This window comes from Vigna unguiculata, chromosome 10 (genome assembly GCF_004118075.2).
Source record: "Vigna unguiculata cultivar IT97K-499-35 chromosome 10, ASM411807v1, whole genome shotgun sequence".
NCBI classification, from domain to species: Eukaryota; Viridiplantae; Streptophyta; class Magnoliopsida; order Fabales; family Fabaceae; genus Vigna; species Vigna unguiculata.
Window position 1 is genome coordinate 12,376,181 of NC_040288.1, and position 26,982 is coordinate 12,403,162.

Genomic DNA, 26,982 nt, shown 5'->3' on the forward strand with positions numbered 1-26,982 from the left:
AACAATCTAAAAGAAGAAAAATAATCCTGAAAACACAACCAACATTGTCCAAATGCCAAACAGAGCTCCCCGATTAAGAATGACATCTATTCGACAAATGGCTCGGTCGTATGTCATTAGTCGAGGATGTCCTTCCGAGTATCCTCACATTCTTTTTTATTATTTCCTGTAAACTATATATTTGATTTAAATAAAATTTAACTTATTTTTTAAATATTAGGTTATGGTTTGGTCCCACAAAGGTTTGCAGGACGTAATGATAATGAAGCAGGATCAAGTAATACACACATTGCTGACACTCAACATGGTTAGTCAATTTTATTCATCAATATTTAATCCATGTTATTTACTTATCATTTTATAAAATATTTACATATTTTTAATCATTAACCCCAAATCTTGATCAAATATATTAAATATTAGTTGATACACAATCTTACGAATTAATAGTTTATTGCTTTCTTTTTTAACCAATCTACGTATACCCATCATAAATTGTCATCGATTATTCTTAAAAAAAAAAGCGAACACACAATCGCGACAACACCTGTGTTTTCGCTAGTTATTATTAATGTAATTATTATGACCATTTATTATTATTATTTAATTTTTTATTAATATTATTATTATTTATTATAATTATTATTAATATAATAATAATAACAATTTTTTTATTTTTTAATAATATTATTATCTTTATTATATATATATATATATATATATATATATATATATATATATATATATATATATATATATATATATATATATATATATGTGTGTGTATATAACACAAACCAATCAAATACAAAAAGAATGTGGAATGAGATATAAAAAATGTGGAATTGGTAGTGAATTGGAACCGGATACAAGTTCCATCTTCTTCTTTGTTTGATGGCATGGTGGTAGGTAACCAGATCCAACTTCTTGGTTCTTGTTGCACTTCCATCTTGACCATGGAAGCTCACCAACCTTTATCCTGGCCATGAACCTCACCATACATGATAACATGTGGGTTGTTAACCTTGAATATCATATGAGTGTTGTTCAAGAATCTCGTGGCTGGTTGAAATGGTTGGAAGCTTATCAAAATAAACCAAAATCATGCACGTGAATAAAGAAATGTTGAAATGAGTTGAGGGTATAATGGTATTTTACCATTAATCACCCTCAAATCATCTCATATGAGGAGAGATGCGAAAATAACTTACTCATGCAATTCCTTCCTTTCCCATACTCTCAAATTCATAGAAGCGAACATGATGGTCACTCTCAAATCATGCCTCTCTAATTCCTCTCAATAGTAAATCCTTCCAAGTGAATACAACATTAGAGTCTTAGATTTGTCGATATTTAGAAACATGTTTCAATTTTGGTTTTTTCTTGTTATTTAACGTGGACATGTTGTTGTTCTAAATTTGACCGCCTTTAGTGTTAGATAGCATATCAATTGTTAAACAGTTAGGTTACCTACCAGTTTGTTATAAGTTAGGTTTATGTTTTTGCATGTTTCTACATGCACGTATCCTTTCCTATTTAAGTTTCCTCTGATAAAAGTCTTCCACACATTTATAATAATACAAAGCTTTATTTTAGTTCTCTCTCTTCGCGTGATCTTAACATTTAGCAAGAATACAAGTTACTGAAAATAGTTCATTTGAAAATTTCATGACAGTTTATCATAATCAATAAAGTTTTCAAATTCTTTGGCCTAAGCCTTTAATTATATTATGCTTCCTTAGTCTAAGCCTTTGAGATAGATGGTTTATACGTTAGAAGGTTCTTAATAAGATTCCTTAAGTTAATTAGTATCCTAGTTCAATGGTTTCAGCATTGTAGTAAAAGGTTTTGATTGTAGTTATTTTAGCTATGTGGCTTGAGTTCTGCACCCAAGATATATTAAGATGAGGTAAAAAAGGGTAGCTTTCTACATTATGCTTTGGTTCTATAAAACCGAAAAGCATAATACCTTTTTTGATTTATAATTTTATTTAATTTTTAACACTTAATGCATCGATTGAAGATATAATCGAAACCTAATATCCTTTAAAATTAAAAAAAATAATAATTAAAACTATTACTTCGGTTAGTGTAAAATCAAGGCATAAAGTAATAGTAATAAAAATTTAAAAAAAAAATCTGAAAGGATATTAAGCCTCGGTTAAGGCTAGAACCGAGGTTGAATATCTCTTTATGCTTCAGCTTTGATGTCAACTGAGACATAAAGTGAGCATTTTTTTTTCATACAATTTTTGTTTATATCACTTCATACACATTAAACTTGCAAATAGAATACTAGAAATCTAGAAAACCAGCCAAAAATAGAACTTTATAGTCTTCAAAATAAAATGAGGCAAAATACTTATTGTACTATTAAATACAAGATCATATCCTTACAAAAAATAAATGTACTAAATACTATTGTACATTTGTATAATTTGCTTTGCACAAGCTATCCTTAAATATGTAATGGACTTGGTAGGGATTGGTGTAGTAGTGTTGAGTTTCTGCACATAAGATAATAATTTCAATTAGTATATAAACCAAGACTAAATTGCATACAAGTATTTGAATATAGTGAAATTATTCCCGTTTTCCAACTACTTGTGATACGAGCACGAACAACAGTTGACATTCATTGCATTACATAGTAACCACACTCATTTGAGCCAATTTGTTTATCACACTACAACGGAAACACAATTATAAATAATTGAGGAAGAAAATAAATCGAGCATTTATAATACTGTAGACCAAAATACCAAACTTGGAAGGCCAACCATCTAAGCCTTTTAGCCTTAGCAGTTGATTTCCCTAACAACATGGTATGTCCAACAGTTAAACTATGAAAAAGGTAATGTTTTAGGATACACTTATATAAGAAAGAAAGTTCATAAAATTGAGGTTCTTACCAATCTATTACTTGTCTGAGATTGTTAGGAAAGGCCTGTGGAACAAAGCCACACAACATTGTTGTCCTTTATGGAAACCACAAATAGCTGCCAATGACGCCCGAATTCAAAACAAATTCATTGTTATACCTTAAAATGACGAATTATGATTACAAGTCAACAAACTACACTTACTCAACAACATAACGGACGATATATTTCCTTCCCTCGTCCAAAGTATTTGGTGACGTATGCTTAAATGTCAAAAAACTTATTGTCGTCATAAGTGAGTTAGGGGTCTATGAACCCATATACATCACTCAACACCATATTGTTACTAACACAAAACATATACATAGACAAAAACATTTATTTAATACATGTAAGTAGATAAATAATGGTTTAGATGCTTACATCATCCATAACTGAATAAGGGTAATATTTTAGTTCTTCACTCCCCGACGCAAGCATTAAGACATATTGCTTATGCAAATACAATGGGATATAAATGTCTCTCCCAAATACAACAGAATTCCATGAAACCTCCACTAGCTTATCACCTATGATGTCAGCAAGCTGGTGTAATGCACCAAGAGGATCATCCAAAGATATTGGAATCTTCATACATTCAGAAATTTCCACTTTATGTGGTCGTTATTAGATGGAAAAAAACAATTTGATTATGAACATAAATAACATGTAAACTTAAAAGTTCAGTACTTTATGGTAGGTTTCGGAGTTTGTACCGAGGGGTTAGAAATACAACCAACCAAATCACTAGCCCAGGCGAGGAAAGACTGAAATGCATGTACCATAATATATACCTCATCTTTTGGCATAGGAACTAAAGCATCTGATACAAGAACTTCCTCTACAATGGTTGCCTCCCATGAGCTACTATTGTCCTCCTTATACCATGCAAAACATATAGTTTACATGGATGAGCGTCATCTGCGTCATCCCCTGGTACGTGGAGTCGAACAACTCTTTTTTCCACTTCTACTTGTTAGAGTCAATGTTAATGTTATTTTATTAAAGAAAAACAACGGAAGATCATAACTTAGCACAAAATGATTGTTAATTTTACTAGTAGGGGGACACAAAAGGTTTTAGTTGGGGAGTTATGTAACACCCTAAATATTGGGATGTCATAGAACGTTAGAAAATTTTTGCGTTTAGCGAAAAAGGATTATCATTGAAAATGTACTAATAAAAAAACTTATATTTTAATTTAAATTGTGTATTCCAAAAACCCAAGTTATTAAATAAATTCAAATAATAATTGCGAACAGAAGAAAATTACATATACTTTAGTATCTGATTTAAAACAACTAAATAATTATAAAAACTCCCGAGTTCACCCCAGCCTCTCGTTGATCTACTCCATGCCAAAAGCATCTGCATTATCTTCTACTCCCGTATAACACACACGTTATACAATCATCGCACATACAACAAACAAACAAACAAATAGGGGTAAGCTAACCATAAACAATGATATTCATAAAAGAAATTCATAAATAAAACATGTCTAATAATACTCAACGTCACATTCAAGTAACACTTAAGCACTATGATCACAATCAATCCTTGGTTTGAACACACAAACCCCAAAATCCAATCAATCATACCAAACCAAACATAGCATCACATTCATCTAAAATCTTCAAACATAGTGATTATAATCAAACATTGGTTTTCCGCGGCCTCTCACCCTACAACAACATCTAGTTTCCTAGAATAGATGGTTCGATATGTCCTGCAATCGCAGCCAGACTGTCTCCCTTATTCCTCAAGGAATTATGAGTAAAAATGTCGATGCATCGCACATCGGGCACTATACTCGCAACGAGCCAAAATAAGGTGAAACATCTTTCCCCTCCCTACTGCTTCACACAAGCGAGAGGGTACAACACTCGAACCAATCCTCTACCACTGCTTCACACAGGCGAACAGAACCCCTTTCCACTGCTTCACACATGCGAAAGAGTCTTCACTAGGTTCCTAGGTACGGAAAACCTCACACAATATTTAATTCCACCAAGAGTTCTCAACAAGGCAAAACACTCTCAACATGCAACACATGAGAATTTATATATTGCCAACAAAATACACACCACCACATCAAGCATGGAAAATAAAGTTCCATAACATAAAGCCATCGACTTATCAAATAATACATTCATACAACAAACTCTATTAATAATTTCCAAACCAATATAAACAACAACAACTATAATACCAAGCCACCATTTTAACTCCATAACCATGCAACTAAAATATAACCAAGCAAAAGACATAGCATTGACATTGCAACTATAGCTATAACTCACATTCAATAAAATAACCATCATACTATATAAGTCCAAAAGTAAAGCCAATCCACACACTCATCTCATCAATGGTCACCAACACATTGAAATATAACATAATTAATAAAATCAAAATAAAAAGCATCAAACCAAAAGTATGAGAATTTAAAGAGAATCAAAAGTTGTCATACATAATTTTGAACATATACTATGAATTTATAAAAGCCCCAAGTGGGTCCCACGTATCCAAGAAAGTAAAGAAAATTATTAAGTGAATGTGAGTCATATTTGGAACATCAAAGTTGCAACAATTAGAACATTAATATCTTAGCTTTCACGTCAAGAATGGAAACGAAAGGCATGCATATGTGGGCCCTTGATTTTATTCCAAGCACATGTGATGAGGGAGAAATAGACAAGTGGTATGAAGTGTGAATGAAACTAAAGTTATAATCATCTAAAATAGCACCGTGCACTTACGTAAAAAAATAATGCAAGCAAGGAAAGAGAATTTGAATTTTGGTCCCCATCCATGCATCCACCAACATGCAAACTTGAAAAACTAGATAGATGTAATTAAAGCAATGGTCAAAACCTTCACTGCACCCACGTCTTTCGTAAAAGGGAAAATCAAAATAAACAAAAAAGTAACCCATGAACCCCTGCATCCAACTTGTTTTATATTAGTAACCCACTCCACTTTGTTATGTTTCATCCACTGCACCATTCATATACCACCATGCAACTCAATAGATTATAGAGAAACCAATCTTTTCACGTGGACCTCACCCATGCACCAACCAAAAAATATAAACTTGAGAGATCTAGAAGGAAACTACTGCACCCCTAAAAGATTACCCACACCATAAACCAATGCATGGCACTTAAAGCAAAAGAACACATTCATTCACGACTTCTATCACCATGAATCTAACTCCCACATACCATGAATACCCGTAGCCCATGCATGGCTTATCTTATATATAAAAAAATTATTCATGAATAAAACATAAGAGAAAGAAACCTGTAAGCCTAACCATTTAAGACTTAACCACGTCCCATCCAATCTTCACTACATGTTATGAAAGAGAAATAATCATGCTATAAAGAAAAACAAGTGCAGAAAAAAAATGCAGAACCAATCCCTGCACAAAGCTATAGCAAGATTAATAAGAAGCTCTCCACCAACCTTTATGAGTCATGGTTCATGTGTATATGTTCGGTAACCCCATAAGAAATTTCTAGAAGATTTGGAAGGAAATCACCACCATAAAGCAATGTTGTTTTGGTATTTGGTTCTTTCTGTGATGTGCCATGATAATTTATATGCACAAATATAAATTCTATGTTGTAAATATATGCAAGTGATGTTGATATCTTGAGGGTATGAATGTTGTGTGAAATTGGGGTTTTAGAATTCATGATGGGGTTGGGGATGAATCAGTTGGAGTTGGTAATTTATACATGAGTCATGGCATAAATAAATAATGTACATGAGAAAATAGTTATTTTGTTGTATGATGGGTGCAATGAAGTTTATGACTATATAATGGATGTTGGAATTGGGATATGTGAGTGCATTTTCGTGTTGGAAAACCTGGGCAGAATCTAGATATGCATGCACCGCCTGGCGGTACAGGAACTGCCGTCAGGCAACTCGTTGGTATAGCTTGCTATGTGATTTTGTACGAAATTTGCATATTTAGTCATTTAAATGATGAATTATCATGTATGTAATTGAAATGAAGCATGTTGTTGCAAGTGGTATGATAGGGAACTAAATAAGGTTAAGAAAAGTGGAAGTGGAAATATGATATAATGTAGTAGATGTGTTAATTGGTTGTTTTATGAAATGTGTTATATTCTAGAAAGTTTGACATGTTGTTAAAATATGAAGTGTGATTAAGAAGGTGGCATTACTGTTGAAGATATGGTATGCTAATAGATGAGAAAAATACCAAGTGCGGTGTGTAAAGTGTAAATTCAGTTTGATGAACAGGTTTGAATGCATGAAAATTATGTTATTAGGGGTATAGCTATTATACCACATTGATTGAGTTACTTTTGAGAAGTGTGTGCAACATTGGTAGTTATTAACTGCATGATTAAGTGGTGTGAATGATAATATGGAGTAGAATTGTGCTTGGTGTGACATATTTGCGCTATACTTTGGTGAGTGGTATGTTTTGGGATTCTTTGGGATCTGTTTAAGTGCCAAAAACCAGTAGCATTGTGCTACTGGTATAGTGCCTGGCGGCGTGAGAGAGCCGCCAGGTGGACGGGAAAAAAACTAGTGACAGTGGTCACAGTGCGAGCAGGGCGCCTGGCGGCATGTGATGGATGCGCCAGGCGGTGACAAAGAAGCAAGGCGCCTGGCGGCGGGGTGGTGTCCGCCAGGCAGTGGCGGTGTAGTGAGGATACTGCAGGCGCATGGCGCATGACGGTGTGTGATGCCCGCCAGGCGGTCTAGAGCTAATTTTGCCTAGCGACGTGAGATGCACGCCAGGCGGTTTTGGTCCAGTGATGGTGCACGAGGAAGTTTTCTACACCACTTTAGGGGATGTTCATGATGTGATGCTTTGGCTGGGGGCTTAGTTACGAGTGCATCTTGTATTGGGGTAACACGTGACCACTCTAGGTTGTAGCCTGGTGGTTTAGGAAGTCTAGTGGAGTGTGCGGGTTGTGGCTCGTACAGTGAGGTTTCGGATGATTGCCCTCTTCAGTGGATTCTGATAGAGATTTGGTAGTCTGGGAACAACTACAAACTTAGGTTTGTTTTGGGGAACTCCACTTGGTGTCACGGTAAGATGTTGTGGCAAAGTCATTCCCACATGTGGACTATCAAGTGGTGGCCTGTAGTCGGAGGGCGAGTAGACACTCGTACAGCAAAGATCGATCATTGATCTCACCTAAAAGGTATAGAGATGATAGACGTCTAAAGGCAAGTGTTGGAAATGAAGAAGTAAGAAAAAAAGGGGGAAATGTACTAACCCGTGTTTAAATGCTTTTGTGTCGTATTTATTAATTTATTTGTTGGTTTATTTAAATGAGCTCACTCTATCTGTGTGTGTGTGGCGATGATCATGTAACTTGTTACATGAGAGCAGATGTTGATGCAGGTGAGCGGATAGAGGCATAGAGACGGAGTGAGGAACTCTTGGGGATTTTTCTCTCTAGTGTATGTTAGTGGACTATGGTTTTATTGTAATAAGTTTATAAACCATTTGAGTTGTATTTCGATATTACTGCGATTTATTTTTATCGGTTTTGACTCGTTGGACTTTAAGTTTTAAATTTTCCCGCGGTTTTTGGGAAATTGATGATTAATAATATGAGGTTGATATTTTATTTATTTTCTTGGTTATTTTAATAAGTAATTTCCGGCTAGGACATTACATTTGGTATCAAAGTCGTGATTTCAATGATTTCATGGGGTCTTTCGCCAACAGATGGGTCTATAATTGCTAAGAAACCTCGTGGTAGAAAACCTGGGAAGAAGAAACAAGTCTAATGTATGATTGATTTATGTTTGTATAATGTATACCATTAAGTTTTCATATGTCAGCAACTATAATTTTGCTTTCTCCTCATTTCTAGGTACAAACATGTTACTATTGTCTCCAAATAACAAAGTAGATTTTGGATTCTTTTCCACATCAACTCAATCACTGGTCACAAACTCCACACTCAAGGAATCACAAATTTCAACTAATTCAATTTTGAGAACGCATCCCATAATTCATTCATTTTCCAGTGATACACATGTTACTCCTGTTGAAAAATGCAATGGGTAAGTCATTACCCGTTCTTACAATGTGATTACGACCAAGAGAGATATGGTTGTCAATGTAAAACAAATGGTTTGTAATGAAGGCAATAGCGACTTTTCTTCTATTGTAACAGATAATGATGAAACACACAAGAGGGATACAAACAAGAAAGGTGTTGGGATATCACGTACTAAAAATAATAATCTCTTCAAGCAGAAGTACACCTACAAATAAAAGCTTTCAAGGCCTACATCCACAACCACTCAACAAGAAGTATTATCACCCAAATGCAATTTTTCGGGAAAAAATTGCAAACCTTCTTACAATTTTTTATGGACCAAAACTGCAAACCCTTCATAGTGCAATTTTTGTGGACCAAAATTGAAAACCCTTCATACTGCAATTTTTCTGGCAAAAGTTGCAAACCTTCCAATGAGACACAAATACCCAAGCCCCTCATACACCCAAGAGACCTATTGAGTTGTGGTGACAACTCTAAAACTAACTATTTACTTTTATAATACTTTCCTACTACTCTCTTCTTCATATTACTCAATGTGGGACTTTGGTGAATACTCACTTGAGAACCAACAAAAAATAACATGGATACAGACAAGACAAGTACAAGAATGTTGGACGTTAATTCTTTCAATATAACTGAAAACTTGGACAGTTCATTTCCAAATGAGATTGGTACTTCTGAATTTGACAACAAAAGTGACAATTGTGAATACCTTGAATTTTCGAAGGACATGTTAGATTTTTTAATCTTCGAAGAAGAATAATCATTCACCAATATGTCGAAAGATATAGAAATGTTGAATGACGAATTTGTTGGTCCTCCAACTTAGAATTAGTATTTAAAGACAGTGATGGACCTACATGTAGTTGACCATGGACAAACATCCCTCGATTTTGTAAAATTATTATTAGATATATGAAAAAAATTATTTTACCCTCGAATCTTATATATTTGTTCTCTCTAATTTTGCGTCCGTTAATATTTTTTACTTTTACTTTAAAAGGTTGATCGATTGAGTCCCAAATCATTTATAATTATTATCACTGACTTAGACTATTATATCTGTCACCGTTTAAATGCATGTTTCAATTTTGCTTCTTTTTTTTTGTCATTTAATGTGGACCTGTAGTTGTTCTAAATTTGTTTGCTTTTAGTGTTAAATAGTATATCAGTTGTTAAACAGTTAAGTTAACTATTAGTTGTTAAACATGCATATATCTTTGTTTATTTAAGCTTCCTCTAATGGTCTTCCACATATTCATAATAATACAAAGCTTTCTTTCAATTCTCTTCATGTGATCTTAACATTTACTGAGAATACAAGTTACTGAAAATAGTTTATTTGAAAATTTGTCATGACAGATTATCATAATCAATAAAGATTTCAAATTGTTTAGTCTAAACCTTTGATTATATTTTGTTTATTTGGTTTAAGCCTATGAGATAGATAGTTTATTCTTAGAAGGTCCTTAATAAGACTCCCTAAGTTAGTTAGTACCTTATTTCAATTATTTATACGTTAATTTCATCAACATACAAATATTTAGCAAGTATTTTGAAATAACTTAATTTAGAAATAATTGATAAATTATAAGTTACTCCAACCAGTTTGTAATTTACAGTTTATTTAATTTTTTTATTATCACATTTTTTATTACTTTAATTTATTTATTTTTTTGTATTATTATTTATTTTAGTTTTATAATAGCAATTTTTTTAAGTATATATTGAGTTACTTCTTCTTAATAAAAAATTCAGTACTGAAAATGAAAACATATCAGTGTTTAATTACTATTAATTAGGTTGTCATCTAATTTTGTTAAACAAACCTTTTATAAAAATGATATTGAGAAAGATTGAAATGTAATTTAAAAAAAAGTATATATATATATATATATATATATATATATATATATATATATATATAATTTAACAAAATACTATTAAAAAAGGCAAGTTACGAAATTGTAATAATTAAAAAGTATATATACAAAGTTTTTTTTATTAAAAAATTAAAGTGAGAGATCAAATAATTTATTAATTATTTTAAGAGATTTATTTTATTTAAAAGATTATGATAAGAGATAAAATGGTTTCTTAATTATTTAAAAGATTGTGATAAGAGTATAAGGGTTTATTAATTATTTGATAAATTTATTTTATTTAAAAAAAAATAAAAGATAAAAAAGTTTATTAATTATTTAATTTAAAAGATTTATTGTAAAATAAAATTTAATAAATAATTATTTAATTACGAAAATATTGAACAGGTGTATAAATTAAATAGATCTTTTAAATATAGGACGGTATCTATTCAAAATACTTTTACTAATCTTTTTACAAAAAATGTCTCATGAACTCCTAGATTTAAGGGATAAAGGTGTATGTAGGGATGTCAAAAAAATTGGTATCCGCAAATAAAATCCGCAACGGGTAAAAAATAGATATTAAAAATGGATATTTGCTACTCGCGGATACGGGTATTTTTGATACCCGCATATTAACGGGACGAGTATGGGTATCATAGTATCCGTACCCATGGATATCCGTACCCGCTAAACTTACACCCCTTAACATTCTTCTCTTTCCTTTCTTTGAAATTGGGCATATACATCAAACTTTATATAGACAATGACGTTTATAATATGCTTGTTGTCAAATGATGGAATCAAAATAAGAATACTTGGGACATGACAATTGAGGTTTATTATTTGTTTATTTTGTAGGAATCAATGGGAGAATGTGAGTTTGTTGATCAAAACACTAATTAAAGAATTTCCATTGTGTTGAACGTTATTTTATATTTACTTTTACAATTGTATCAACTTGAGTTTATTTGAACTTTATTTAAAATTATGGCAGTGATGTATTTTATTTTATTTTATATGAATTTATGATTAAATATTTATTTTTTAAATAATTTTGCACATACCCGCAGGTACCCATGAATACCCGCGGATATGAAAAAATAGGCAGGTACCCGCATAATGGATACCCGAAGAATATGGATACGGGTACGGAACAGATATTTATCTAGCGAATAAGGTACGAGAGAGCTACTACTTATATCCTACCCGTTCTATTGACATCTCTATGTATGTATTTAAACAGAATAGATGATTGTGGAGAGTCACACCTTAGGAAAAGCATCGGAAAAAGTGAGAAAGAGAATAAAAAACATAAAAGAATCAATGTGCTTGACTTTAATATGGACTTACTTAGCATTCTAGATCTTAAAAAAACATAAAAAATTGTTCTTTTAACGGTTTAAGTGGTAGTGTGTTTAGTATCACTACTTGTACTGTATGTCCCATCGGTCAATCGGCCAAAGCCAATCCTCAGGCCCATCGGACAAGGTTGGAAAAACTCGTATATAAAACACCATTGGTCGAACGGCCGGGTAAATAAATTGTATAGGACCATCGGTCAATCGGTTCTACAAACAAACCACATAGCATCGTTGAGAGACCATCGGTCGAACGACTTGTTGAGCAAATTGTAGGACCATCAGTCAAACGGTTATACACATAAGTCACTGTATCGCCAGAAGCAATCGGTCGATCGGCCACGCACGAACAGCACCAAAACCTAATAAAGAACAATCAGTTGATCAACCATCGGGTCGATCGGTCGATCAATCTCTTTAGATTCGCGTAGCCCTTTACATGCGTCCGTCGATCGATCAGCCATACACGAATCGTTCACTTGTTAAAAACGGGGTATAACTAACCCAGTCAAGCGGTGATCGGTCGTACGGTCAAACAACCAGTCAATCGGGTTAATTAACGTTAAACGAGTCAATAATCTTAATTAAAGGATCATTGGGCCGAGATTAAGGAACCCTAATCACAGGTGTAAGACCCGGGAAAATTAAATAGTTATTTAATTAATTATTTAATTAGGACGGGTAGCGAGAACATTTAAAGCAATAAATGCGAGGAGCTAAGATGTGGAAAGGTACTAGCTCAAGTGGTTGAGAGTACTTTATTGTGTGTGAGGACTTGGGTTCGAGTCCTATGTGTGTCACTTGGATGTTATTTAAATTATGTGTTTTTGTGTGCTTATATATTGAACTCGTTTGGATGATGATAACTCCTTAAAATTGTGGGAGTCATCATGAAATATGTGTTGGTTGAGCGGTTATGTATTTAAATTGTTAATTGGTTGGTTGTGGGTTCAATCCTTGCTAAGAACAAAACTAATTTTCTTTTTGGCACCGATCCAAGCGATCTAATTAACCCAACGGGTATATAAGTGACACGAGCTGTCTAAGGCGATCGAGGTACTACACCTACGATCTAAACAATTAAAATTGAACGCGCAAACGAGGGTCAACTGTTCGGGTCAAATAAACGAAAACATCGCAAGAAACGAGTCGAAAATCGCGGGCCGATCGCCCGACTAAGTCTTCCTTAAGCGCAGCTGACCGATGAAAACAACATGGTTAGATGTGAAATGGCCGACCGCCCGCGAGAAGCAATAAAAGAAAATGGCCGATCGCCCGCGAGAAGCAATAAAAGAAAATGGCCGATCGCCCGCGAGAAGCAATAGAAGAAAATGGTCGATCGCCCGCGAGAAGCAATAAAGGAAAATGGACGATCGCCAATACCAACAACGAAAGAAAAGCAAACCAACGAGATAAGGAGAAAAAGGCGCTTAACATTTACATATAAGTGTTCATCAAAAAATGGCCTAATAACCGATCGAACGCGATCGACCAAGCAGCCGATCGAATGCGATCGGTTATGTCAAAATATACAAACATTAAAAATTAATTGTCAGCAGGAGGATCATTCACCTCGTCTAGCCGGTCGAAGACCCTCTCCAGTTTCCCATCGACCACCCCTAAGTGTACATCAAACCGGTCGGGGGAGCACTGATAGTAGAAGACGGCATGATCGACAGCATTCTGGAAGCCCGTCTCATACTAAGCGAAAACTTGCTCATCGGCCACCCACAGCTCGGCCTGATATTCCTTGGCCTTCTTTTGCCAATCTGCGACTGATCCGGAAACGGCCAGATGCTCCAGCGTCAAATTGTCGAAGCGCCGTTGAAGCTTGCGAAGTTCCTCGGTTGCCTCTGTGGCCTTCGTCTGCTCCTCCCTTGCCCGATCATCGACAACTTTAAGCAGACCGGCGCACTTGGCGTGTTCAGCCTTTAGGCCATTCAGCCGGTCGAACTGGGTCTTCAAGTCCGACGCGGAGGCCTTCCCCTCTCGGAGCTCTGTCTTTGCGGCTACAAGCTCCTGCTCCAAGCTCTTCATCCTGCTGCAATCGGGGCGTGGAAACTTAGTGTAAATCGCAGCAAGCTTGAAGGTCAACTCCCCGGCCATACGAAGGGCCTCCTCTTCAGACACGTCCTTGAGCATGTCCTTCACGCGAGGTCCCAATTGGAAGGAGACCTCCTCGTCGAGTCGAACGTCGCTGTCGAGGAAAGCATTAGCCAGCGACCCGGAAGCCTCGCCCTTCTTGCTTTTCTTGGACGACCGGCCGGTGGGGGAGTCATCCCGGCTGGACTTTTTCCCTTTGTCTGCCGCAGCACCAGCAGCACCGGAGCTGGGAGGCTTCACGACAAAACGGGGTCTTGTAACGACACCCGAGGCACCGGTCGGAGCGGTGTTGGTAGGAGTAGGAACGGTAGAAGGGGCTGCGGGGACGCTCTGTAGGGGCACAAACTCCTCAGCAGCATCCTCTTCCCTTCGTCAAGTCTTAGCGCGAGCCAAGAACTCAGCGTTCGAAACGGTCGTCCGGGCCATGATATCTACGAAGCAGGAAACAAAACATATAAGTTAATTACAACCACCAGGACGATCGAGAAGATCAGAACAACTAACCATAAACCGCCCTCGGCAAATCCGGGGAGCAGAGGCATTGGATCAGAGGTCGCGGGGGGATCTTGTCGGGCAAGGTCTTGAGGACGGCCAGGTCGGCCCGCTCGGAGGGAGACAAGCGGTCTTCAGCCCATGGATCGGTAGGTGGGGGAAAAGCCATCCAGTATAAGGGGAACTTCGGCCGACCTTCCTCATCGAAAATGAACTTCCTTCCTCGATCGGGAATCGCGACCTTAAAAAAGCCGGTCTTGAAACCTTTGTAGGAGGCGAGGTAAAGGGTGAACAAACTCTTATTCGCCCCAAGAAAAGAGACCCAGCCTTTCGACGTCGTCGGTCGAGTCTTGTAGAAGTGTAGAAACAGGGGCATGGTCGCTGTCAGACCGGCCGCTAGGCATAGAACATCGAACGCCTGCATCGACGCCCAGGCGTTCGGATGTATCTGGGTCGGCGCACATTGGATCTGACGAAGAACGTCATTTGCCAGTCGGCGAACGACACAGTCAAACCCAAATCGTGGAAGAGACAAGCGTACACGTAGAAGAACTCTAGCTTCGCCGCCCCCTTTCCGTGGCAGACCCTCTCATTGCTAGCGCACACCTTGACCCGAAGAAATCCATCTTCCACCTCATCGCCAAAAATCTTGGTTCGCTCGACCAGATCCCCCAAGTCATTGCCCCATCGGAACCTTGTTGTATGCGTACGCGGGTCATAAGGGGCCCAATCGTATCCCTGTATCTCAGGCAGGTTAGCCTACTCCCCCTCATCGCGAACGTCGATACTTATGACGTCCCCACTCTCTTCCGAAGCAACGACCTGCTCCGCCGCCTCGGCGACCGGCTGCTCGGCTTCTGGGCTGCCGCTGAGAAGGATGGGAGAATCCGTTGAACTTGATACTCCCCCGAATGAAGTCCCCGCATCAGAAGAGCTGAATAAAGCGGAGATCGACCCCACCCGACAAACCATCTGAACTCGATGCACTGGAAGACATTTTTTTTTTACCTGCAAATATAAGAAACCGATCGGAGGCTCGGGTAGAAAGAGAGAGGAAAACGTGAAAATAACAACAGCCACACATACCTATTTATATGAGGACCCAGCGACACGACAATTGAGGTTTATTATTTGTTTATTTTGTAGGAATCAATGGGAGAAAGTGAGTTTGTTGATCAAAACACTAATTAAAGAATTTCCATTGTGTTGAACGTTATTTTATATTTACTTTTACAATTGTATCAACTTGAGTTTATTTGAACTTTATTTAAAATTATGGCAGTGATGTATTTTATTTTATTTTATATGAATTTATGATTAAATATTTATTTTTTAAATAATTTTGCACATACCCGCAGGTACCCATGAATACCCGTGGATATGAAAAAAACAGGCAGGTATCCGCATAATGGATACCCGACGAATATGGGTACGGGTACGGAACAGATATTTATCTAGCGAATAAGGTACGAGAGAGCTACTACTTATATCCTACCCGTTCTATTGACATCTCTATGTATGTATTTAAATAGAATAGATGATTGTGGAGAGTCACACCTTAGGAAAAGCATCGGAAAAAGTGAGAAAGAGAATAAAAAACATAAAAGAATCAATGTGCTTGACTTTAATATGGACTTACTTAGCATTCTAGATCTTAAAAAAAATAAAAAATTGTTCTTTTAACGGTTTAAGTGGTAGTGTGTTTAGTATCACTACTTGTACTGTATGTCCCATCGGTCAATCGGCCAAAGCCAATCCTCAGGCCCATCGGACAAGGTTGGAAAAACTCGTATATAAAACACCATCGGTCGAACGGCCGAGTAAATAAATTGTGTAGGACCATCGGTCAATCGGTTCTACAAACAAACCACATAGCATCGTTGAGAGACCATCGGTCGAACGACCTGTTGAGCAAATTGTAGGACCATCAGTCAAACGGTTATACACATAAGTCACTGTATCGCCAGAAGCAATCGGTCGATCGGCCACGCACGAACAGCACCAAAACCTAATAAAGAACAATCAGTTGATCAACCATCGGGTCGATCGGTCGATCAATCTCTTTAGATTCGCGTAGCCCTTTACATGCGTCCGTCAATCGATCAGCCATACACGAATCGTTCACTTGTTAAAAACGGGGTATAACTAACCCAGTCAAGCGGTGATCGGTCGTACGGTCAAACAACCAGTCAATCGGGTTAATTAACGTTAAACGAGTCAATAATCTTAATTAAAGGATCATTGGGCCGGGATTAAGGAACCCTAATCATAGGCCCACACCGAAAACTATAAATAGGGCGCAAAGGTAGGTTGGTGGGGATCTTAAATTCGCATTTATTATAGCAGTTACACTGATACACCGATCGGTTCTTTACTGACTTAAGCATCGGAGCCCTTTAGACAGGTACCCCGATCGTCATCCCAACCGATCGAGCTAAGGAGTGGATTTTCTTGGAGGTTATTGTGGCCGTGGGAAGTGGAGTAAGCTTGAAGAGGTTCTTTAGTAGGTTCTTGGTCCCTACCCCGAAACACTTCTCATAAGTTAATTAATGGCTAATGAACAAATAAGAGAAACCATTCTCATTAATATACTTCACGATAAATTAATTATATAAAGATTTTTTTCACCTTTTATAATTTTATATGTAAACTTAAATAAATTTTCAGCTCCTATAAATTCACAGCTTATTATTTTGGTTCCATACACTTATATTTTAATCCGTGAATAAATTTGAAATCAATCTTTTATAGTTCTTAAAAAAACATGAATGAATTTAAATTTTAGTTAATAAAATATTTTTTGTTCATTTCCATTTCTCTAAAATATTTAATCTCTTTTTTAATTTCTAATATTCTTTTTAAGATAAATAAATATATTTAATGAAGTAATACTTAATATTTCATGTACCAACATCGTCTTCCAAATTATTGTTTTAAATTTTGAAAAAGTAATGAAAAAACAATTCAATGTCCAACACTAACCCAACATCAACAAAAAATAGATTTATAGTCAATATTGTTTTATCAACAAAAGCATTTAATGAAAATATCTTAGTCCGCAGCAGATAATTAATATTTGTGACACATTAAGGTGTTATATAATATTCGTTAATAAACGAATCTGATTATTATATTATTTGTATTTATAAATATTTATTTTTTGTAAAAAAGTAAAATTGAAATCTAATTTTTAATTTTTTAAGTTAAATTAAATTTAATTAAAATTAAATTAAATTTATATTTTATAATATTAAATTTAATTAAAATTAAAATTTAATTTATATATATTATTTTATTTAAATTTTATTTTAAAAATTTGTATACTATTTTTTTTAGATATTCATAGATATCTACGAATATTTGTGAATATTTTTTAAACGGATATCCAATGAATTTTTTGACTTCGAACTAATCAATTATCATCTCTTAATACAACTCCTATGTATTTCACAACCAAATAATCTAAAAATATAGATTAAATATATTTTTTAATTACAAACCGTATATTAAAATCATTTTTCATCTTAATTATTTATCTTCTTCTTTCTACAATTTATGAAAATAATGTAAAATATCCTCATTAATAAACATGAAAACTTATATTATAAACCAAAATAAAAATTTATTATTTATTAGAAAAGATATTTGCATAACTCTCAAGAATAAAATAGATATATAGTTTAGTTTAGCAAAAAAAAACATTTTTTTAAATAATTTAGACATAAAAAGTATATTTAACCCAAAAGGTTAAATATGTTTCTAATTATCAAGTTTCAATGAAAATTGAAATTAATTAGTCTCCCTTCAAAAGTTTAGACTAATTTAGTTTTCCTATGTAAAAATGCATAAATTTAATCATTTGAACCAAATTTTGTTAAATTTATTTGATGTTTCAAACACATTTTCTAACTAACATTGAAACAAAAATATATCAAACAATGTAAACAACTCAAATATTATTATAAAAAGCGTTTGAAATATCAATTAAGCTATCAATTTAATTAAAATGACTAAATTAACGTATTTCCAAAATTAAAAGACTAAATTGTGTCAAAATTTAAAAAAAGAATTAATTATAATTTTCAATTAAACTTAAATGACCAAAAATATATTTAATACTATATTTCTTATTCTTGCACATTATTTTGTTTTATATATCATTGTTTTCAAAGCCAAACTAATATCGAGGTTCTTATGTTTACTTGTACAGGTCTTTCATTCATTCAATCATTCATACGTTTACAAAAAGTAAATACACGTAGTACCTCACAAAATCATCTCATTACTAAAATAAAAATAGACTATACAACACACAGATAGTTAAACATTACCACTAGTGTTTTTCAGGCAAAATTTTAAAAGTGAGACCAAAAGAAAGTTGGAAACACAGCCCACCTCCAAAGAAAACAACACAACAAAGACAAAAAAAAAAATGTTAATCACTTGAGTAATCATCACCCTCTTCTTCATGATCAGCAACGACTTTCTCTATAAACTGTTTGCGGACTCCTTCGATTACTGCTTCATTTTTACTATGACCATCATTCAGAACAGGATTCGATTGGCACAACACTAATGCAACACCTGACATTCCACCATGCAAAGAGTTCAATGTGTTAACACTACCCAACTTTGAAGTAATGTAAGAAAGGTTAGAGAAGAATTGCCACCAGGGATGACCTCATCTATTCAAGGGGCACTAAATAAGGTAAAAACAACAAATCTAATCATGGGGCACTAAGTAAGGTAACAAAACCATTGTCTTCACCGCTAATCTTACAAATTAGTAGGGTAGTAAGTACATGGTAGCATGTATACTAATTTACATGTCATGTGGCAAGGAGACTATATATAGATGAGTCAAAAACAAACAAAATACAACAATGATGTTTGGTGGTCTATCTCTTTCTTCTTTTTAAATTTAATAGCTCCTTTAAATTAAAAGGAAAAATAAATACTTGAAAAAAATAAACATATAGTTGTTTGTTTTCTACTTTGCTTTATACATTTTTTATTAAAGAACCTTAGAGGAACAATACCACAAAAGCTAGCTGTTTTAGTCGGAAATGCATACTAGAATCCCTTTCATTTAGTGTGTGACTCTTACAAACCTAATATTTCATTTAAGGAGAAAGTTATTCGGTAAAAACAAAAATAACCTACTTAGTCAACCAAGTGGATTGACACAAAATTTGTCTACAAAGAATGAGGTGTGGAGTATGAGAAAATGGAGTGCTAATGATATTGGTATGAGTATCAAAAGTCAAGTTAAAGACTGATAGAGAAAACAAAGAGGCACAATTCAAAACATGGAAGAGAAATACCATTTGATGAAGACACAACCAGGGATAGGAACTATTCGAAGAACTACAGGACTTTAGGGATTCCAATGAATGAATAGAATCTGAAGAATTGTATTGATTTGAGGAAAGTTTACAAGAAGTGTTTGATTGAAAATCAGAATGCCTCAGCTCTCTTTAGAGCTTGCTTATTTATAGAAGCGCATTGTGCCAACTAACTAACAATGCAATAAAGAAAATCACAACAGAATTAAACTCATTGGCTACTACACTGTCCTTAAAGAGCACAACAATGACATAGAACAGAGAACAGAGTCTGAAACCAAGTCTACAACAATAACAGTGTAATGCAAGAGAACTGCGATAACTAGGAGAAAATTTGCTGTGCGGCGAGAGTCAAATGGTCAAGAAGTTTAGGTTTTCCAAATTGTTTCAGGAAAAGAAAACCAAAAAAAGAGATCAAGGTTGGATTCGAATTGGAGTCTTGCCAAAGAAACTCCGCATAAGCAGATCTTAAGCTCCTTTAAAGCAATAAGCTGCTTCAATTTTGAAGAATTTTTATGAAAAGAGTGTCAGCTCCTCCTTTTAAGGAGAAGGAAAGCCACATAACAGCTAACCAAACGCTACCTAAATGTAATAATGTTGTCAAAATGATGTAGACCAAAACAAAATCTGACTAATTAAGCAGATAGCTATCAGGATCAAGGTTATCAATGGCAGATGAAGGCCAACGTTTCACCATACAAAAAGACCATTGTGGTCCATGGTGCTGCCATAGTTGGCCTCTCTTCACAAATTGCATGTGGCATAGGGGTTGAAAAACACCTCATCATAGTCTTATGGCAACACTATAACAGTTATTTAACAAAATTGATGAGGATTGCATTCACACTGGAAGCAAAAACCTTTAAACTAGTTCTAGTATGTCATAAAAAATGCATCACTTATTGTTAGAAACTCCTCTGAAAGCTTGGCCTTTAATTCCATCAAAATGAAAGAACAAAAAATAACGAGGCTGGCATTCTTAGACATAAATACCTTCAGGAGTACATCTTCGCCCGAAACTATGCAGACCCACATAATTTCCTTTAACTGCCCCATTGTTGTAAACCAATAAAGTTGGAACATTTCGATCTGGATAGTTTGGGATACAATCTGTGGATATTATCTTAACAAATTTTGTTGCAGGATATTTTATCGCCAATTCTTCAATGCTTTGCATCAACAAGCCACATTCAGGAATCCTGTCAAAAACACATAAACAATCACCATAAAAAACAGGACCCTGAAAAGCTATAGATTATAGAATCAAAGAAATCCAAAATCAAATCATACCCATCCTTGTAAAGGATGACAACCACCCAAACATCAGATGGAGCCTGTGACACCTCTCGAACAAAATCAGATCCTGAAATAGGAATCACAGATCCAAACCTCAGTACTTTAGCTGCCTCTTGCATCTCAGCCAACCTCTTCTTCCTATCACAGCAAAATGATTCAATTAAGAACAAGTAGAAAAAACACATACACGCAAGCAAACCAAATTTTGCTTTCTCATAATCTGATTTATTCCTACTTTTCAAGTAAGTTCAGCACAAAAAAAGCCATTAACAAGAGCGAAAATAGGCTCTTAAGCTTTAATTCTCTACAAAATGTTAAATCCAGAAAACAACATTTAGCATTCGATAACAGAAAAGATGCAACAAAAGGGTAAATAAACAGACTCCTAAGCATTAATTTGCTATAAAATATCAAATCCACAACATTTCCCAACCAAGTTGTACTCATCAAAAAATAGAATAACCAAACAAATACAAGTCTCATACAGTTGTTTTCTAGTAACCAAAGCAAAGAACCCCATCAACAAATTCATGAAAAGCTTCAAATTTTCTTCAATCTCGACCACCTTGGAGAAAAAGAAAACCCACCCACGAAAGAAAAACCTTGAAAAAAACAAAAAGGTGAAGTAGAACCTATATTCTTGGAGGAATCGATCATCGTCGAGGTCGTCTTCGAGGTCTTCGAGTTCTTCGGAGGTTTTGGAATCGATCCAGGTTTTGTCTTTGGGTTGATCATCAGAGGAAGGGGTGAACGGTGGGGGCTTGAAAGCGGGTGGCTTTTCGGGCAAATTTCCGAGCTTTCTCTGGATATCGTCCCATTGAGTAGAGGCTCCTTCTACGTCCTTGTACACGAAATGGTAATCGCCCATTCTTCTATCTTCTCTTTCAATCTGGACTTTGATTACAGAACCATTTGGGTGCCTCGATGTCTTTCTTTTAAATCATGCCCTGTGAAATGTTTATTTAAACCTTTCAGAATTAATTTCTAGATTATTAGGGTGAATTTAATTTTTATTGGGAGGTTGTTTATTTAAACGATAATCTATGACCATATCAGAATTGGATTTGGTAATTGTTTTTATGGTGTAAATAATTTGTTATCCTTGTATTTTGTTTTTTACATATATCTTTCTTTCTTTTAGTCTTTGAAATATGTAGTGTTTAAAATTAAAAGTATTTTTATTTTAATTGGAATAATTGATAAAAATTAAAATGTTTTACAAATGTTTATATATATATATATAATATAATATAAAATTAGAATTATCTCTGTTATATAATTATAACATTACAAAAATTTATTAAAATAATAATATTTTTATGATTATTTATTTTTAGGTTAAAATACATTTTTTTTATCAAATTTTCGTCCAACTTTGTCAAATCAGTCATAATTTTATTTTTGTGTTCAAATACGTCTTAATTTTCGTTAATTTTGTTCAATTTTGTCTCTTTTGCTAACACTGTTTAAATCACTAACAGTCATCACGACGTGTCACTTCATGATTTTTTTTTTTAAATGTCCACATGTCAACCCAGCCGTATACCATATGTCAGAATTAATGTTTTATATTCAATTTGGTTCCTATGGCCGTTAATTTTGTTCAATTTAGTGCCGATTTTTTTTAACATGAATTAATTTTACCTTTCTCTAAGTTGAGACTAAATTTAATTTTTATATTAAAATTCGCATTTTTTATTAAATATATTAAAATTCATATTATTATAATTTTATATAAAAAATAAATTTGGTCCAAATTTCGAGAGAGACAAAATTGCTCAAATTTTAAACAAAATTGAGACTAAATTGAACAAAAATAACAAATATAGGGACTAAATTAAATATAAAACATTGACTCTGACATGTGACACACGGTTGAGTTGATACGTGAACATTTAAAAAAATAAAAAAAAAATTACAAAATTACAAAAATCAGAAAAACCACAAAGTGACATGTGGCAATAATTATTTATTATCATCAATAACTTAAATGATGTTAGAAAAAGAGACCAAATTGAACAAAATTGACGAAAATTGGGACAAATTTGAGCATAAAACAAAATTTAACAAAACTAGAACTGATTTAACAAAATTTGACGTGAGACGAAAAATATATTTTAACTTTATATTTATATGCAACTTCAACTTTGATGAACAAATTCTTTATAAAACACATTTTGAGACTTGTTTTCATAAAACTTTTTTTCTAGAACTGAAAGATGAGCAGTTTCAAAATCAATCTCTCTTTATTTGAAAGAGTTGCTTTTATCAAATTACTGAGGTTACAATTTTTTTCACTAGTCAAGGATTGACACAACAAAAGTATGTCTTAGTGTGGATATACGTGTAGGGCCTTCCTGCATTTGATGGGAAAAATTCTCGAAACTCGATTAAGGTATTTTTCCTTAATTTTTGTCTACTTATCTAGTATACATGTTTTAGCCAAAATAGATCCAATAATTTTTTGTTGTGCGCATTATGAATGCAATTTATAACCTTCAAGGCCCTCCTTCTAACACTAAAGATAACAATGAGTCGGGTCAGGCATGGATAATGCCTACCCAATACTTGATCCGCAACAAAAAAAAATAACTTGTTATTTATCCTATTATCCGCCGAATACCCATTTATAAAATATCTGCGGGTCTTTTAAAATCTGCGGATATTTAAAAGAAATATTATTGATTTTCAAAATAAAATCTAAATAAAATTACAAAAAAATATAAAATATAATGTAAATTAAATTAAATATAAATTATATTTTAATTTTAATTAAATTTAACCTAATAAAATATAAATTAAATTTTAGTTTTAATTTTTCACAAGTAATGAATATCCACGGGTACGAGTAATATGATACCCATACTCAACCCGTTTATAAGTGGGTAATACATTATTTGTTATTCGTTACCCACAGGTACCTGTTTGAAGTATTTGCTTACTACCCGTAACGAATTTTATCCGCGAATATTTGTGGGATCGAATATTTTTGTCATCCTTATCTAGCACCATGGGTGACTCATGTAGTTCCCCTCCATCCGAACTGGACAATAATATTAAATAAATATAAATATTCTCATAATATCATGCATACGCATATATTGTTCTCGTAATAAATATCATATCATAATTAATATAAATATGAGCACAATATGCCACAAATCTCATTAAACGTGATAATTGACGCACATATGAAAATAATAAATCAAATAACAAAAATTTCGCCAATTAATTTTATTTGACAATCAATTGATACCTTTTTTTGTCCTCTTTTGCCTATAAATTCTAGGCATTCCCATATGAAGTACTTAATTTCTCTTACTCACATTATATATTCATATATTTTATATTCTTATTGACTTGAGTATCGACGAATCTTTTCCAAATGACCCTCTCTCTTATTCGATCTATGATCAATCTTTTCATGTCATCTTGAAAAACCTACACCTTTTTTTTTTTTCAGTAATAACATGTTATAGATTATGAGCAATGCTCTAAATTACGGGCAATGTTGATGGTTAATTTGATATTACATTAAAATTATATAAGGATGTTAAATTTTTTTTAAGGTCATCAAATGTGATCTTCATTTAAAGCTCTTCACACAGCTTCCTAAACAATGACTCAAGATTAAGAGTTTGCACTATAATGAAATATTCTATCTTTTTTTTTTTCTCTAGATCACTAGATAGTTTTCTCCAAGAAACATCCAATGCAAAACGATGAAAAATAAATACTCTTTCAAAAGCTCTAAAGGTCAAAGAACCATCATGCATTCCATTGAGGATGAGCTATCATTTGTCAAGAAAATCCACAACGTGATCTACTAAATAAAAATTGAATTCACATTTTTCTCCATAATTTTGTATTCTTTTAAACATAGACAAAGATGTGAATTCTTGGATAATCTTACACTCAACAATAATTATTTAGTAGGTGTAGTTGTTATTTCCTTAATATAATTTTATTTTTTATAAGGAAGATTTTAACCTATTATTTATAGGTATAGTAAGCTGTCGGATTAAATATCTATTTAGCTCAATTAATCTGTCTCCCACAAAACACTGAAAACAAATTTATAACAGGCTTATTTAAAATTTAATACTCATCTTCACATCCATCAGATTTTCTGGGGTTTGAGTAGATTACTGGTAACCGTCACCCCCATTTTATATAATTTCAATGTACACATTACGTTATTAATTATGTTTTAATTTAAACATGAAAATACATTTTAAAAACAAAAGTTAAGTTTATATTACACTAAGATAATAATACTGTTATCCCTCATCGACCATAATATTAAATTTTCAATTATGCCAAAATAAAAGAAAAAAATGAAAAACAGAAAACCAAAACCAAAATAAATGTAAAGAAAAAAAATGCAAAAATTCGCTAGAAGGAGGGTTCGAACCTCCGACCTTGTGGTTAACAGCCACACGCTCTAACCAACTGAGCTATTCCAGCTTTTGATATTTATTGTTCAATAACTCATATATATTTTTAGAAGAAATATTCTGCATGACTGTGTGATGAGTAATCAAATCTAGACTAGAATCAATCATTAACCCCTTAATTTCTTTCAAATGGATATGACTGGATATTCAATAATATCAATTATGAAGTTAACTCTGAGCATTTTATGGGCAACAATCAAATTGATTGAAATGTGTTACTTGTGGGTGTTCTATATGAAACATGGCACGTACACAATTTGATAGTCAATGAAAACACTCATTAAAAACTCAAGTAGTTTTAAATAATACTAAGAAAATGCCTTAAATCTAGTCGAACCCATGGTTATCAAATTGAGACTTGAATTATGATTTGTTTTTTATTTTCTTAATTATGAATGGCATGGTATATAATAAATAAATGAAATATAATATTTTTAAAGAAAAACTAAGTAAAATATAATTATATTTAAATTTTAAATGCATTATATACCATCTCCGAGTTTACTTAACTAATCTTCTTCTTCTAATTAATTTGACAATCTTTTATAATTCATCTTCATGCTTGAATGCTTCTTCATGCTTGAATGCTTGTGTGGTCAAGTTAAAAAGACAAAAAGTGAGAATTGAATTATGTGTTAAATCTTTTTTATAGTTTTCACTGACAACCAAATGCAATCTTTTTTTTTTTATACATGATCTATCAAAACTTTTTGTAGTCTTGGTTTATTAAAGTTATTTTTTATTGGCACGAATTCAATACAATGAAATGAAAGATAAAATAAATTAAGAAAAAGAAGGATTTACACTTAATATTTTTTACTAGTTCATTTGTAACCTCGTATTACGTTCAGTTTTTGATCAACTTGATCAAGTTTTACTGAGTAGACTAATCTTGCAAAGATACAAATGAGTATTATTTCTACCTCAATCATTCTTAATTAAAACAACCTAATAATTATTTGGACATTTAACTACTTTTGGCTAAAAATCTAAGTATTGTTTGAATAACAACCACTCCTAGCTAAAACCTGAGTATTATTTGGATCCTATGTTAGCGAAAAACTCAAT

The 26,982-nt window shown here is 33.6% G+C and overlaps 1 protein-coding gene and 1 non-coding gene across 2 annotated transcripts; both read right to left on the bottom strand.

Annotated features, from left to right (window-relative positions):
* Positions 1 to 19,013: 19,013 nt before the first annotated feature.
* LOC114165919 (phosducin-like protein 3) lies at positions 19,014 to 22,403 on the bottom strand. The gene is made up of 4 exons (XM_028050545.1): positions 22,090 to 22,403; positions 21,452 to 21,595; positions 21,155 to 21,360; positions 19,014 to 19,400 (listed from the first exon to the last, which is right to left on the bottom strand). The coding sequence occupies exons 1-4, from the start codon at positions 22,323 to 22,325 to the stop codon at positions 19,252 to 19,254; spliced, it is 735 nt and encodes a 244-aa protein (XP_027906346.1). The 5' UTR covers positions 22,326 to 22,403; the 3' UTR covers positions 19,014 to 19,251.
* A 3,447-nt stretch (positions 22,404 to 25,850) lies between these two features.
* Positions 25,851 to 25,924, bottom strand: TRNAN-GUU. The gene has a single exon. It is a non-coding gene; the product is annotated as a tRNA-Asn (tRNA).
* Positions 25,925 to 26,982: the final 1,058 nt, after the last annotated feature.

Bases quoted from the DNA above. Each gene is read 5' to 3' on its own strand.
- LOC114165919 (XM_028050545.1), bottom strand. From the start codon at position 22,325: ATGGGCGATTACCATTTCGTGTACAAGGACGTAGAAGGAGCCTCTACT. The intron at 21,596-22,089 runs GTTCTACTTCAC...TTGCTGTGATAG, and splicing joins CGATTCCTCCAAGAATATAG to GAAGAAGAGGTTGGCTGAGA. The intron at 19,401-21,154 runs GTATTTATGTCT...GTGGAATGTCAG, and splicing joins GCGAAGATGTACTCCTGAAG to GTGTTGCATTAGTGTTGTGC.